Source organism: Mytilus californianus, unplaced genomic scaffold (genome assembly GCF_021869535.1).
Source record: "Mytilus californianus isolate M0D057914Y unplaced genomic scaffold, xbMytCali1.0.p SCAF_5, whole genome shotgun sequence".
Classification (NCBI taxonomy): Eukaryota; Metazoa; Mollusca; class Bivalvia; order Mytilida; family Mytilidae; genus Mytilus; species Mytilus californianus.
Window position 1 is genome coordinate 119,068,877 of NW_026262701.1, and position 16,766 is coordinate 119,085,642.

The 16,766-nt window shown below is 32.0% G+C and overlaps 1 protein-coding gene across 9 annotated transcripts in view; it reads left to right on the plus strand.

Moving 5' to 3' along the window:
* LOC127700861 (uncharacterized) overlaps window positions 1-16,766 on the plus strand; it is a 97,844-nt gene that overhangs the window by 71,990 nt on the left and 9,088 nt on the right. For 4 of the 9 annotated variants that reach the window (XM_052204551.1, XM_052204554.1, XM_052204555.1 and 1 more), the window contains 20 exons: window positions 163-277; window positions 612-737; window positions 1,026-1,245; window positions 1,464-1,597; window positions 2,637-2,781; window positions 3,302-3,514; window positions 3,848-4,007; window positions 4,896-5,044; window positions 6,062-6,426; window positions 7,190-7,420; window positions 8,115-8,280; window positions 9,159-9,173; window positions 10,248-10,437; window positions 11,048-11,157; window positions 11,400-11,636; window positions 12,735-13,060; window positions 13,567-13,753; window positions 15,266-15,493; window positions 15,906-16,177; window positions 16,532-16,606. In XM_052204551.1, the coding sequence (XP_052060511.1) occupies window positions 163-277; window positions 612-737; window positions 1,026-1,245; window positions 1,464-1,597; window positions 2,637-2,781; window positions 3,302-3,514; window positions 3,848-4,007; window positions 4,896-5,044; window positions 6,062-6,426; window positions 7,190-7,420; window positions 8,115-8,280; window positions 9,159-9,173; window positions 10,248-10,437; window positions 11,048-11,157; window positions 11,400-11,636; window positions 12,735-13,060; window positions 13,567-13,753; window positions 15,266-15,493; window positions 15,906-16,177; window positions 16,532-16,606 (3,664 nt within the window). The remainder of the gene's footprint in view (window positions 1-162; window positions 278-611; window positions 738-1,025; window positions 1,246-1,463; window positions 1,598-2,636; window positions 2,782-3,301; window positions 3,515-3,847; window positions 4,008-4,895; window positions 5,045-6,061; window positions 6,427-7,189; window positions 7,421-8,114; window positions 8,281-9,158; window positions 9,174-10,247; window positions 10,438-11,047; window positions 11,158-11,399; window positions 11,637-12,734; window positions 13,061-13,566; window positions 13,754-15,265; window positions 15,494-15,905; window positions 16,178-16,531; window positions 16,607-16,766) is intronic. The other 5 variants (XM_052204558.1, XM_052204559.1, XM_052204552.1 and 2 more) reach the window with 4 other exon arrangements.

The following is a 16,766-nucleotide window of genomic DNA, read 5'->3' on the forward strand; positions in this document are numbered from 1 at the left end:
CAGAACCTTAACATATATAAACTAAAAGTTTTCAATCAAAAAGTATCATTATTAAAAAGTATGGCAGTAGTATCTTGGAATAGAGTTATTGAAATTATTGCTTTGAAATAAAGCCAAAAAAGTAATCATGAATTCATATGAGATATGATTTTGTTCAATCAGGTACAACAGAATGATGATATCCAAGGTGGAGCCACTTCATAAGAAGGTCAAGGAGACAACACAGCAAGTAGATGATGCAGAACATAGAATGGCAAACTTGGAGAAGAAAAGAAAGGTAATTTTAAAAATGTCAACTTTTTACATTTCTTAAATCTTCTGTACTGTAAATGAAAGTATATCTGGTGAATACATACACTGGACATAACTTTCATGAATTCTAAATTAAAAATTTCAAATATTAAGTAAAAAAAAATGAACATAGACTGTATTCTGACTATGTAAGGGTTTGGAATTGAAAACCTCTATATACACTGAAATTAGAGCAGAGTTAAATCTGTTAGAATATCTTTCTTTTAGGTTTGTTTGTTATGCTTATATTTCACATACCAACTTGAAAGCTGAAATTTATAAAAGTTTTGTGAGTGATCATTGATAATTGTGTATTTTAGGACCTCGAGAGTAGATTACAAGGACTTGCTAAGAGTTTTGAGGAAGCAACCATTGACAAGAACAAACAGGAAGAAAAATGCATCAAAATGAAAAAGATGTTGGAAACAGCTGCCAAGCTTAGGAAGGTAAACATGATATATGTGTGTAATGGTGGTGAATTTTGCAGTAATACAGACATATATTTATGTGTACATTTGTCCTTATTTTACAAGTATTTCTTATAGTGAACAAAGAGTTGCTGAATTATTAGAACTATATTACTGACCAAAATATTTAAAAATCTATAACATTCTTTTCTCAAAGCAATAGTTTGATTGGTCTGTGCTTAGTATTGAAAAAAGTAAAATCATTCATCAGCATTGGACTAGATGAGATGGTATATTCTTATTCTTACTATAAAATTTGAATTACAGATATTAAAAGGAGAGCGTCAGAGATGTCAGCAGATTTATGATTCCCACGACAGACGATTGGTATCCATTCCTGGTGGTTGTGCAATGGCGGCTGCCTTCTGTACTTACCTCGGAACATATCATCACAACTTCAGACGTATGATGCTCACTGTACACTGGCCAAATTGTTTGAGAGAAAGAGGTGTTCCTCTTGTCATAGACTCCATTGATGGTCTGAAAGGTAAAATGTTTTATGAATGAGAATTATTATAAAATACTGCATTGTAAAACCTTTTTAAATATGATGGGTGTACTCTGGATAGTGAAAACTATCAAATACAATTTACAGTATAAAACTGACATACTTCATCACATCATTTTAAACGAACAAATTAAAGAGAAATGACTTGTTTTATGTAGAAACACAACAGTGTTATAAGAATATGTATTTGTTTGTAGGTCGTGTTATAGACTGGTCAATAGATTTCCTGAAGACAGCCACAGGAGCCAGTCAGGTTTATGATATAGACTATACCTCAGCCTTACTGGGACAACAAGGGGATTATGAGGAACAAGCAGAAGATGAGGCTCAGGTATTTATGTTAAATGCTGTAGAAAATAATCAGTGCTTTTTGTCAAGAATTTTTATTTTATTTTAAAGCCTGTTTTCTATTCATTGATTTTTTTAATTTGTCACATTTTTACATATAATGAAATTCTTCCTTGTTTTTATTATACGCCCGTTTATGGGATGTATTATTGTATACAGTTGTCCGTCTGTCCATCTGTCCCTCTGTCCATCCGTTGTCAACATGTCGGACAATAACTCAATAACTCTTTAACCAATTTGCATGAATCTTTGGTGAATTGTTTATATCTATTGACATGATCTCCCTTTTGATTTTTATAAATTTAAGATTTTTAAGTTTTCAATTTTATGGGGTTTTATTCATTAAAAAAGGGTGATTTTCCAATTTTCAGACAATTACTCTAAAATACTTTCACCAATTTGACAGAAACTTTGGTGAATTGTTTATATCTATTGATGTGAGCTCCCTTTTGAGTTTTATGAATTTTAGATTTTACGTTTCCGAGTTGGGGTTTTATTCATTAAAAAAGGGAGATTTTCCAGTTTTCAGACAATAACTCCAAAATGCTTTGAGCAGTTTTCATGAAACATTGGTGAATTGTTTATATCTATTGATGTAGGCTCTTTTTTGATTTTTATAAATTTTAGATTTTACGTTTCTGAATTATGGGATTTTATTCATAAAAAAGGGCTGATTTTCCAGTTTTTGGACAATAACTCAAAAGTGCTTTGAGCAGTTTTCATGAAACTTTGGTGACTGGTTTATATCTATTAAAATAACCTCCCTTTAGTTTTTTTATAAATTTCTGATATGACATTGAGGAGTTATGGAACTTTATTCTTTGAAAAAGCTATGGGTGTATCATGCGCTCATGGCGCAGCTCTTTATTTCTAGTGTTATTGACATATAATATAAAGCTATATAAACAAGATTCACTGATAATGTAAACCACTTATTTCCCACTGACATCTACAGTTCACAACATGGCTAATGAAATGTTCTGTTTAAATGTAAATCATTAAAAAAAATAAAACATTTACAGGAGGCAAAGGGGGATGTCAATGAATTGAAAGAAGAGAATGAAGAAGAAGCAAAAGAGGAAAATGAAGAAGAGGGAAAGGAAAAGACAGATGAACCAGAAAAATCTGAAGTTGAAAAGACAGAAAAAGAAGAGGAGAGTGGCAAAGGTACCCATCTTTATAAACTAACAGTCATTGTTAAAACACATCTTCTGTCAAAAACAGAAAGGAGACTATATCATTATATAAACGTAAGAATTTCAAAGGAGTATGTTCGCTAAGGGCCCTATTTGGCTCAAATATTAAGTCCATTGTTGCTAGATAAAACATGTTTCATTCTGATGAAAGGGAAATATTATTTTTTGTCGAGACTTTCATATAAAGTGTTGGCATTTACACCTCAAACAGGCCAAAGATATAGATTTTGATGAAAGTTAAAAAATAGCATGAATTTGAACCACATTTCGGTCTAGGAAACATATAGTGCAGGGTTCGCCACACTAGATATTCAAGTCCAACTTACTCCTATGTAATACAGAATTTTCCACAAAAATTTGTTGTTGAGTATTGTTAGAATAAGATTTTTTAGAAAATGATTATTGACATTCCAGTATTCTATATGATCTACAATGTGTACCATCATATGACAAATCTTGTATGACCTTTTACATAATAATTGCATTTGTAGAATCGTCAGCATCAATAAAGGATGACGATCAGAAGACAGATAAGACTTTAGACAAAATACAAGAGGAGGAAAGTAGTGATGTTCAGGAAGATGAGAATCAGACAGATGTCACTACCTCACCCGTCCTAACCTCTACACAATATAATAGATATGTCGGATCTCTGATTAAAATATTAGTAGGGGAGACAGTCCTTAATGACTGGATGAGAAAAGGTAAAAATTGAAAAAGTCTTCTCCGTAAAGAGACAAATACGGTACTAATAGTGGACACAATGTGAAAGTTTAAAATGAAACATATACAAAGATTAGGGGAAATTTTATGTTGATTTTGTTATTGCTTAATTCCATTATTATTATTTTTTAGTTTCCATTTTTTGTTCTCAGTAAATGTTTCAAAAAAGGTCATAGAATTTATTTACATAACAGTCCCGTGTGAAAATACTCAAAATATCACAGCTCTAAATACACTGTACAAATTTATAAAATTTTAGAATAGTACATGCTTGTGTGATTTGTATTATAATACAATGACTGCTATTTTTGTAGACTTTGGACCAAGACAGTTAGAAAATGCTGCTATAATGATATCATCTTGGCAGAGACCTCCAATGTTGATAGACCCTAATGGTGAGGGATCACATTGGCTTGGACGACTTAACAAACTCATGAACAAACGTAAACTGGTATCTCTAGACATGGAAACTCGGTAAGAATTTTACCTAAAATAACTGTCTGACAATAATATGTTTGATTCAAATAAGTCATGAAAAATAACAGTGAATGTGAACTTACCAGGCTGTGTGATTAATAAATGTTCACATTTTCTAACTCTTTTGTGAATTAATTTACATATAATTAAATCCATACATTTGCATGTGTAATTTGATTGTGATTTTAACGAATTGTGCAGAATGGTATACAATAACATCTTTAACATTGTTTGATGTTTAACTAATATATAACTGGTTTCTTCTTTTTCCCCTGTGTGTGTGTTGCTGTGTGGATACTCTAACAACTTCCCATCATATAGCTGGTAAGTAACCTAACAGTTACCTCCCTTTAATTCCTGTTTCCATATGAATCCCAACCACAAATGATAGCTGTTTTATGAAACAAAATTGCAAGATACCCAGAATTAAGCAGCTTAAAAATCTAGTACAAATGGGAAAGACAAAGTCCTATAAAAAGATTAAACAGTGTCAATATATTAAAATTCTTGAATAACAATTGAGCAAATAATTGAGCATTTCTAATTGAAAATACTGTAAACTACCTAATTTCAGTAGAGATTATTTTTTCCTTTGCGGATAGACATATAATACAAATGTAAATCTTTACAAACATGTCTGTTTTATGATTACATTAAGATAGTAGAAAGTCATGAAATCTGTAACTGTGAATTATGCCTGAAAGGGAAGCACAAGAAAAAAAATAACCATGAAAAATACCATAAAAATAAATCTGTGAAAAATTAATTTACAAGAATTGGTTTATTACTGTAAAAGGTTCATATTCAATTTAAGGTAAAGTTAATGTGAAGAAATAATAAACACATTAATAGTGAACAGATATTGTAAGTATGTATGTTATTTAGGTCTGATCCACATGTGATATTGACCCTGGAGAAAGCCATAATGAGAGGAAAACCAGTGATTCTCAACAACTGCGAGAACCATATTGACAACATTATAACTCCATTGATGCACCACAGAAATACAGCTAATCCTCAGGACCAAGATGAAGGTAATACTTCTTTGTCCATTGACAAGTATTGAAGATTCATTTCTTTTTGTGGGCAAATAGAATTTTTGTGCAAACTTGATATCCAAACACACACATTATTAATTTTATATTTCAGTTGTATTAAATAATGGTTACCTTTATTTTGAACTTGGTCATACCTGCCAACCCTCCCACTCAAGCGACGAAATTGCGGAAATCTCCCGCTTGCCAGTCCACTCCTGCGAGGGAGTATAAAATCTCCCACTTTCGGATATTTTACCTGAAATGAACCGTGTTCGTAATTCTCTGGCTTTTTCATTACTGTCAATAGAAAAAAATAAACAATCGGCGATCATTTGAAAACTTTGGTCAGTAGTTTTTATGTTTGATTTATAAGCAATCTAAATTCATTTCTGCTATGTCAACTCCTACAAGATAGAGGTCTTTGACTGGACCAAACGGCAGTGTAAAAAAGAAGAAATAGATAACTTCAAATCGAAATGTCAAGCACTGAAGCAGATTAAATGAAAGATTTTCAAGTTTTACGACCAAGTTCACTTGGCAATGAATCTTCATTTTGCACATCATGTTCAATCAACCTGTTTGGTTTCTTCTGGTGGTCTGTACGACGTTTGAAAGCATGCTTTATAATAGTGTGAGACTCACAACAAAATCAAAATAATTAAATATGGAATGTTATGAATTATGAGACTCAGTGGTATGGAAAAGGGCAAAAAAAAATACTTTGTATAGATTATTACCGTGAATTAAAAAAATAAAGTATATATATATATTAACTCTTATTGGTGTTTTGTAGATGAATAAGTAAACAAGTCATATATTTAACTTGAAAATGTCGTTTGCACAAAATCTCCCCCTCAGTTGTCATAGCTGAGGAGGAGATCTCCCTCTTTGAAGGTTTCAGAGGTTGGCAGGTATGAACTTGGTGTACCCTAAAGCCATAAAGATGGAATACAATTTTTTATCAAAAATAGCCATTACCCTTTTCTTTGAAGTATTTCTCTATCTCTGTTTCAGAGCCAAGAATGATAAGATTTTGTGGACGTAGAGTACTTTGTCACCAGGACTTCAGATTCTACCTGTCGACACCACTACCTAAACCAAGATTTAATCCTGAGATTGCCTCTACCACTACCATGATAAACTATGGTGTCTCACATGACACACTGACAGAAGACCTGCTCACAAGAGCATTTTCTCGTATGAGACCGGAGTTATACAAAGAGAAAAGAATTGCCTTACGTAACATGCAGTTACAGAAGGATACTTTATTGAGGTTATCAGACATTGTTAAGGAGAAAGTTCTGACCAATCAGGAAGCCATGTTAGGAAGTGCTAAAGCCTTGACCTTTATAACAGATATTACTAATGCTAAGATTGAGGTAAATATGCATGATGAACATAGTAGACTGGATAATTGACTTAAAAAAAAAAGGATTTCATATTATCAAAAAGTAATTTTGTTAATATATTCTTATTACAACAATTGATTCTTGTACAAAATAAATGACATCACAGGCAGGGAAAAGTCACAGTCTTAGGTCAAAAGTGTTTCACCTATAGGAAATTCCCCTATTATTTCTGACATTTCATTCAATTCGGACCAGAAATATCTTCAGTAGAATTTTTTTTTTAAAATGTGTTTTTATATGAATTTTCAGATAGGTGAAACACTTTTGACCTAAGACTATTCTGAAATGATAGGTTTATAACTTTCAATGTTGCTTATATCTTTAAATAATTACATAACATGTATATCTCATTATAATACGTTATTTTGATTGGCTAACAGCAATCTCGCTTCATTCTGAAATTAACCTTCATTTCAAAATGAAATGTAATATTTATGATGACATGAGCTTCCACAATAAAGTGCACAGGTAAATAAAAGAAAAACTTGATAGAAATAGTGTTTTCATTATCCTAGCAAAAAAAATGTAATTATAAGTATTGAATGCTTCTTTTAGTAATTTTATAGGGTTGTAAAAGCGTTGACCGTGGGCACATTTTTATAATGAAGCGCTTCATACAAAATGTACTTCGGTCAACGCTTTTACAACCCAATAAATTTACAAAAAGAAGCATTCAATTCTTAAGTAAATGAAATAATGACTATGAAACTTATTAAAATTATACATATTTCAGCTTGCTAAGAGGTTAGAAGAGACAAAAACATTACTGATTGATATAGATGATCTAAAGGATGAGTTATTCCCCTTGGCTAGGCGAGGTGCCATGTTGTTTGCCATTGTTAGAAGCTTACAGAGTGTACACAATGAGTACCAGTTCTCACTGAAGTATTTCCTGGAATTGTTTGATGAAGCTGTTGGAGAGGATGTTCCAGAAGAACATAAGATAGATGACGATGAATCATCTGTAAGCTTTTTATTTGTAACAAAGTATTTGTTGACTGAACTTTTCAGTATTTACCTTCGCAGTTGAAATCTGTATTTCATCCTTCAGGTTTGGTTCCATGCTTGCTTAGGACTTAAAAAAAAAAAGATTGGCAAGATTAAACTCACTTCCAGTACACAATAGAATGTTTTAGTTATTTAGAGAGCTATAGGGATTTGCCGTAAGCTCCAAGTGACTTGCCACTGAATATTAAAGAAACAACAATTAATCAGTCTTCATGTGCATGAAATCATACAAATATATAGACGTGGTAACGATGAACCTCAAACAAAAACTGTCACTTTGAGATGAAGAATAGCAATAAAATCTTTGTTCTTTTGCTTTGGGTTTTAGGAATATTGTATCATGAATAAATACACCATATCCCATCTTTTCAATTGAATGTTCTCTGCACCTAAAGTGGATTTTTAAAAATAATGATGAAGGGAGAGTTTTAATTTTTTTGTCTGAAATTCAAATAAAAGGGAATAAAAGGAGATCATTGTCATTGAGACAATAACCCAACATGAAACAAAAAAAACATCTAGAGTTCAACGTACAAGTTAACTTGCAGCCTGCATATTAAACTACTGTACCTATTTTAGTCTAAAAGTACAGTAAAATATGCAAACATGTCTTTATAATGAGTGTTCTTTTCTTTTAAATTAATTCTCAGGCTTATGAAGATGATGATGAGAGTGTAGTGGCTCCAAAGGTCAGACACAGCAGTACATCTTCCCAGGGATCAAGACAAGCGCAGCCACAGGGAGACAAACAAGGTGAAGAAAAGAAGTCTGAGAAAGGTGATGGAGAGTATGAAGCTGATTTTGATGATACCGAAGGTATGCTAATATTTAAAGATAATTAGGCATGGTTAATAATTATGTAATTATACTCTTTTTATTTTGATAACAATAGTTTAATATCTAATGATTTAGTAATTTTTCTAATTTTAGTATCAATAGTTTTATATCTGTATTAATCTTTTATTATGTTAGAATATTCACTATTTTGCTTCATTGTACATTTCTGTTTAGTTTAGTTCATGCTAATCTTTTGCTGAATAGTTACACATCTTACAATGTAATCATCGTTGTTAAAAGTGCGCAATAATATAAATATTGATTGTTATAATTTTAGTACAGAATTTTCAGTTAAAAAAATATTTAATGTAGAAATTAGACTCAGAATGTAAAATTATTTATCTGGTTCCAAAATAGTTCATTTAAAAAAAAATATTGTAATTTCTTCATGAATTTATTTGACAGTTTCCTGAATTTTGTTTTTAAGACACATACATTTTTTTTGGTAATTTTGTTATTATATATCCCAGGGTATACTGTGGATTCTTATTATTTATTACACAGGAAAATAAATGTATTTTCAGTATTGCATAGAACTATAAACTTAAAAATAAGGGGGAATATTTCTTCAACTTAATGAAAACACAATGGGGTATGGAAATTAACTTTATATTGCTGATCAGAACCAACCAAGATTTTAAAATTATACTTGTGTCCATTTGCAGATGTTGATTACTTAAATGAAAATTCATTGATTTATATTTATTTTTTTTATATTCAATAACTGTTGATGGGAGCACTTTTTTCTGTAATTCAGTGGTGTCTTACAACCAGATAATTTATTTTATGTAGCATGTGTATTGAAATATTAATGATTTTAGTTCTTTCTTAACAAAATTAATTCATTGTATATCTAGGAACTAAAAAACAAGGTGAGAAATGTTCTGTTCTGATGTTTTTATGTTTTATCTGGAGCATGTTTCGTCAAAAATTGCAGAATTTTCTATTATATGTCATTACATTTGTTTTTACCATATTTAGTTGGCCTAATTTAATTAATGAATAAGATGAGCCCATGATAACAACTATGATTTTCACAAAATTTGAACCTGAAGGTCTTCTATAATAAACAGTAAGATTTTCCATCTATCTTCACCTTAATTAATGATTGATCCATAGGGGATCCCAGGGCAGACCCTTCAACTATGATGAGAAATTAATTGCTGTGGACATTTATGCATATCACCCTGATCCTTCAGATCGTAATGAACATTTCTAGAAAATTTTGACAGATGATTTAAACTCTTTATTGGCAAAGTAATAAAGAACTTCAGTAAATATAGTAAAACAAAAACCAAACTTATGATAGCATGCTCCAGAAAAAATATTGAGAATCAAAGGCCAATAACATCTGGTGCCGCATTGATTGAATTTATCACTCCTGCAAAGGAAAGATGGTGGTTTCTTGCACAAATAACATGAGAGCAATGAATGCACTGTTGTTATATTGAGTCATTGTTTAAGTTTGTTTTGTGTAGAAGGTTGATTTTGAATACCCCTTTCCAACTTTTCTAACAATGATGACCATACTTAACATTTTTATTTTTATTGAGCTTTTAGACATTGATGTAAATGATTTTTTTTGTCTTCGTATTATAGGTTTGTTCTCCTTTTGAGAAATATGCTGTGTTGAAGACCGTACTGTGACCTATAATGGTTTACTTTTATAAATTTTGACTTGGATGGAGAGTTATCTCATTGTCACTCATACCACATCTTCTTATATCTATGTAACATATTTTTTTGTTAACTTAAAATGATCATTGAAAATCTATATTGAAATATGCTTCTATAAGAATCTTACATTTTGATGAAAAGACGAAATTTAATCTGTTAGTTTGTTCATAATAAGTATTGAGATCAGAAGATCTACATATATTTGTCCCTCTACAATAACTTGTAATAATTATACGTTATTGATAAGAATGTAATGTTTTACCATACAGGTGATTCTGCAAGTACAGCAGCTGCACAAAAACTAATTGCTGGTACAGAATCTGAGGAGTTACCTCCCCTAGAAATACCTGAGACTGTTCCATTACCATCTGAAGGGTTGGAGTACTCATCTCTATCTGCCAATCAAATCAAACAAGTGATGGACAAGTTAACAGGACTTGTATATCGTAGAATACGAGAGTAAGTTTGACTTAGTATTGTAAAATTGAGAATGGAAATGGGGAATGTGTCAAAGAGACAACAACCCGACCACAGAACAGACAACAGCAGAAGGCCACCAACAGGTCTTCAATGCAGCGAGAAATTCCCGCACCCGGAGGCGTCCTTCAGCTGGCCCCTAAACAAATATATATACTAGTTCAGTGATAATGAACGCCATACTAAACATACTCATTTCTGTTGCGTTGAATTAATTTTATTAATTTTTTTGAATCTTCAAAATTTGATATTTTTGGAATTATATCTGTCCTTTATAATAATCATAGAAGGAAGAGATTTTTATCATATTAATTTATCCATTTTTAATGTGTCAATTCATTTTTTTATGATTGTTCTTTAGACGATTGCTTCCCACCATGAATGGATATTATATCAAATTTTTAACATTATATTTTGGATGGAAAGGAAATTTTACTTAAGTTATGACCCTTGGGAAATTAAAAACGATGTGTTTACTGAAACCACAGACTAAATTAAATTAAAAAAAAAACAGAATTTTCATTGGTTGCATATTACATAAAGAGTTTTTTATAGTCATATAGTATATGTTATCTTTATACTTATATTTTAGGAGTTTGTATGAAGAAGATTGTCTTCTGTTTGCCACATTGTTATGTCTGAATATTGAAGCAGAAGGAATGGAAAACTTCTCTAATGAAGAAATGTCTCTATTGTTACAAGGTACAATTTCCACATAGATATCGATCATGCTTCAAAATGAAAACAAAAGCAAGACTTTAATTTACAAAAGTACATATCTATTTGAAATAAGAAAGCACTTAAGATGGTTTATGTTTATTTGTTTGTTTTTTTCTTCACGAGGGATTATTTTGATAATATATTTGATCATGCTGTATAAGATTTATAACTATATTTGTTAACATTTGTCAGGCTATGATTTTCTGTCATTGTTTTTGTTAAAGGTAATCCTGGTCTGGGTATGCAACTGACATTGAATGACTTTGACTACAAGGATGATCCACCTACTTGGCTCCCTCAGGAGAAATGGGAAGATATCATGGCCTTATCTGTCCTCCCTGGACCATTAGACAGTTTGTGTGTTAACTTTGCTCAAAATTCAGAGGCATGGAAAGCTTGGTACAAATCACCATATCCAGAGAAGGAACCACTACCGCTGGCTGTAGGAGGAGAGAGTACAGGTAAGGTTGGGTTCTGGCTGTAGGGGGAGAGAGTACAGGTAAGGTTGGGTTCTGGCTGTAGGGGGAGATAGTACAGGTAAGGTTGGGTTCTGGCTGTAGGAGGAGAGAGTACAGGTAAGGTTAGGTTCTGGCTGTAGGAGGAGAGAGTACAGGTAAGGTTGGGTTCTGGCTGTAGGAGGAGAGAGTACAGGTAAGGTTGGGTTCTGGCTGTAGGGGGAGAGAGTACAGGTAAGGTTGGGTTCTGGCTGTAGGGGGAGAGAGTACAGGTAAGGTTAGGTTCTGGCTGTAGGAGGAGAGAGTACAGGTAAGGTTGGGTTCTGGCTGTAGGAGGAGAGAGTACAGGTAAGGTTGGGTTCTGGCTGTAGGGGGAGAGAGTACAGGTAAGGTTGGGTTCTGGCTGTAGGGGAGAGAGTACAGGTAAGGTTGGGTTTTGGTCTATAGAAATTGACCATTACAGGAATCTTGATGTCTTTTAAACCTTAAATGGGTTCTGTTTAACATGATATTAAATAATATTCTGGACTTGAGAAATGTCAAGCTTTGCCACTGTTTCTTAGATTTTTTGAAATCTTTAACCAATTTTTATAAACATTGATAAAGTATTCAATAAATTTCATTTATAAAATCAACGCTTTATTTAGCTCAAACTTACTTTTAAAGAAAGGATAATTCGCTCATTGTAGAAACCTATGTGAAAGGATACCCAGACCATTTCATTTCTACATATTAAAAAAAAATATAAACAGTGAGGAGATACAGAAAAAACATTTTTATCTGATGCAATTCAGGAATCTCATTGTTAATTGATCAAGAAAGTTTGTGAACAATTTTCTAATAGATCACTTTATCTTGTCACCAATAAGGTACACCTACCCAATCTTTGGTAAAAAAAAAAGTCAAGGTGTGCTATATGTACTGGCATATGATATTAAAGTGTATGGCATTTACTTGCTGAATCTCTGTCATGATTTCAGTTTCTTGCTACTGAATCTAATCGACATAAAATTTGTCAGATATATAGAAATTTGGTTAAACCTCAATTTATAATATAGTGATTTTTTTCCATATGTTGTACTGATTTCTATTTGTTATCTTCAGAACGAAGACCAGGTTCTGGTGGCAGCGTTGGGAATGCAAAGACACCAGATTTAGGACCAATGACAGAGTTCCATCAACTGTTACTACTACGTATGCTCAGACCTGACAGACTACCAACAGCTCTTGTTAACTATGTCAACAAACACCTGACATTAAATCTTCCTGACCAATCAGATTTTAATTTAGCAGACACATTGAAGGATGCCAAACGTCACCTTGGTGTACTGTTATTACTGCCTCCTAGTGTTACAAGTGGAGTCAAACCATTTTCAACAAAATTAAGAATGACAGACCAACCGATAGATGTTTTATATAAAATGGCTAAGGTAACTCATGATTTATATCTTCAATTTATATGCCTCTGCCACACAATTGTAAGAACATATAATGTTTTCCTTGTAGATTCTGTCAAACCCTCATATAGAAATCCAACAGTTGTCTTGATTTGTTTTGTTATTCCTCTATATATGATCAGGCATTTGGTTTATAAGGGTATAATGATGAGTTTGTATTCAGTTTCAGATGACTTACTTTGATGAGTTGCAGATTGAGTTTCATTTAGTTTCAGACTTTTCATAGAGTTAGCAGCTCTTGAACTTGGAATATTTCACGAATAATAACGAATCCATTATTAAAAATTAATTTTACCTCCCAAATCTGAGTTTACACTTTATAAAGTTCAAAAGGTTTTGAATGTTTGAATTGAACTGTACTGGTATTTAAAAAACTTGTAATCATGAAAAGGAAATGAAGATGTAAGTTAAAACAAAGAATTCATATCAATAAATATTTTGGTTGATAATTTTCACAAATTGTTTTGACATATTTTCAGGCTATTGGTTCCAAGGTAGAACATGTAAAGATTGGAGAAGGCTGTGAATATTTGATTCAGGAAGCCATTGATGGTGCTGAGAAGCATGACGGATGGGTCATTATAGAAAATCTTCATCTGGCTCATGATACACTGTTCAATGATCTAAAAAAACAATTAGTGAGAGTAGCCAGATCACGAAGTAAGAGTTAGTTATTTATCCACACAGATGGGTATTATTTCCTGTTAGATGTGCAGTGATCCTCACAGGATATTTTCCCATTTTTTATTTGCACATTGAAGAAGGGAATGGAGAAGGTCTGTGAGTCTAGTGCCAGAATGAATTCCTATTTAACATGTCCTTGGTATATGAGGGATGTGTTCACATTATTAGCACTTTTAATCAGGGAAATGGGGGGGTGGGGGTAGGGAGGGGAGTTGAAGGGACAGTATATTCCCTTAGAAATATATCATTTAATGTAATACATGCAGTTATCCTTAAAAATATAATCACAATATTATGAATTTACATAGGATGTGACTCCAACGTGGTCAAATTCAACCTGCAACCTTGATCTGTGAATTGCGGTTTTTAAAAATGTTCTAAATAGACTATCTTAAATGTTCTTTAAAGTGACCTGGCAACCTGAGGCAATTTTAAACGCCACCGTGTGACCTAAGGGCGTACCCTACTTGAGCCTCATAGGATGATTGGTATAGTGTTCTGGAGAAATATAATACTTATCATTTATTCTGTACTGATCCAGGATAGATAGATTCTGTATAAATATATTTAAGGAGGATATGAGGATGGGGGAAAGGCAATAGGTTTATAGGACTGTATGGACTCTAATTGGTAGCAAATTTAAGCTTTCAAGGAAACACAAGGAAAAAGATTTGGGAAAGGTTGTATTCTTTGGAATGTTGTAGGATATTGAGTAAGGTATATCATTATAAAAGGGGTCACATCATGCACATTAACAAGTATTGTTTTGCTGTTAGCTCTTGTTTACCTATGCCACATATTCTGAGATGATTTTAGAAATGTCATTTCGGTTTCCTGGACTTTTCTTACTAGGAATTTTAATTTTTAATTGGGATTAAATACATATATTTTAATGTATGTTTAGCTGCTCTCTATATATAATATATCTGTATATTTGTGATAATATTAATACTATTTTCAATTATATTTGACAATTAAGAGTTTTGATTTATTCATTTTCTGTCTTCAATGAGTGAAAATATTGTGGTGATGAATTCAGTAATATTTGTTGAATGCATTGATCAGTCACCAGAAAGGTGTGCTGCTGTTTAAATTGTTTGAATTTACATTTTCATACATGCACATTTACTAGAAAACAATAATTAAAAAGCATTGGTTTCTTTGTATATAAATGATTTATGTAAAAAATTTAAGCATAAGGTGAAATTAATTTACATGTACCATGAAAATGATAGATTTTTATCGGTGTTTATTTAGATGAAGGTTAAAAAGATCATGTCTCTGCAAATACTTTTTGAGCTAATTCAACGTTTAATACTTTTTTAAAAAGTTTTTGTACTAACAGTAAGAATAAAATAATTTTTAGAGCCTCTTAAAGTCTTACAACTACAAAATCAGATATATTAGATTTTTTAATTTTTACTTCAGCAACTTTTGAGTAATTATTTCTTGCAATACAAGAAAGCTAACTTATGCACCATTGTATTACTATAGGTGTCATGCAAGAAGACAAACAGAAAGGAAGTAGGTTCTGTGTATGGATAACATCAGAACCATGTCCAAGGATAACAGATTTCCTGATCAGGAATCTACACAAAGTGTCATGGAGTCACATCACTCAGGATGTGATAACACCAGAGGGCAGCACTACAGATGAAGGAGGAAAATCTGATGCACCATTTACAATACAACATAAATCTCCACAGTCATATCTACACTCAGGTACAAAAATTTTAAAATTTTCCATAACAATTGATAATTATTATATTGCCATTTGACGTAGGTAATCTACTTAAATCACATTGCTCATTTTACTCAGCTTCTGTGTAATGGAATGATTTGATATTTAGTCTGGATCTTGATAATGTAGAGTTGCATCATGTAAGTGATTTTAAGATCTGACTAGCTGTCATCTCCTGTTTGACAGTACTTTGAATTTTTATTATATCCACTAAGCAAGGAATTTTCTGTCAGTGTCTTATAACTAGTGGGATAACACTTTCACAATATTGCATGCAACTCCTTATTATTTCAAAAAGCATGACATGGTTGAAAGAAAGCAAAATTAAGTATAAACAAATGAAGATAATTTTTAGTCAAAGTTCCAGCATGTAAATTTATCGTATATTTCCAGCTATTGTGTCTACACTGAAACAGACATCAAATGGAGGCGTGTTTGACAAACTATCAACGGAATCACAAGTCATCAAATCTATTGCCTTTGGTCTCAGTGTTATTCAGGGAATGTTGTCCTCCAGACAGCTGTTTGGTTCCCAGGGACTGAATCAGTGGTACCCATTCAATAGGGTCCAGATGGAACAAGCTATAGAAATACTAACAGGAAAATTATTACGACCTGATGGAACAGACCCCAAAGTAGATAAAATGACTAATATGTTTGCCCAGGTATGTTTAAAATCTTTACATGATTTCATTCCATTTTTACACCCCAAATTGCTATGTAAAAAATTACATGTAATAAAATTTTTGTGTCTCTAATATATTAGGTTTTCACAAAACAGCATTTTTATTCATAATTAAGATGATTCAAATTCTGATTTTTATTAAAATGAAATTATGATTTATTTATTTTTGACTTCAAACTTATTAAAGGTATTTGAATTTAGAATATTTGAAAAGTTCTTAAGTGACGCTGAAATAAACATTATAGATATGCAAAAAATTATAGATATGCAAAAAATGATTATGTAACTAGTCGAATGATACCTGTTACTATATTGTTTAACATTCCTCTAACAGATGGAATCTCCTTGGCCAACAACATTAGGCTTTGAGGCACCAAACTTTGAAAATCTAGATTACTCCATTTCTTCGGTAACTTTTTAACAGGTGTTGGTACACAGAACTGAGCAACTAAGCACATATATTTTCTGTTTAGAGAGTGAAAAAAGTATATTCAACTGATAATCAGTCATTATGGTCTTAGTCCTAATCAACTTACTGTTATAGTTGTATAATGATCTGTGTTTTTAAA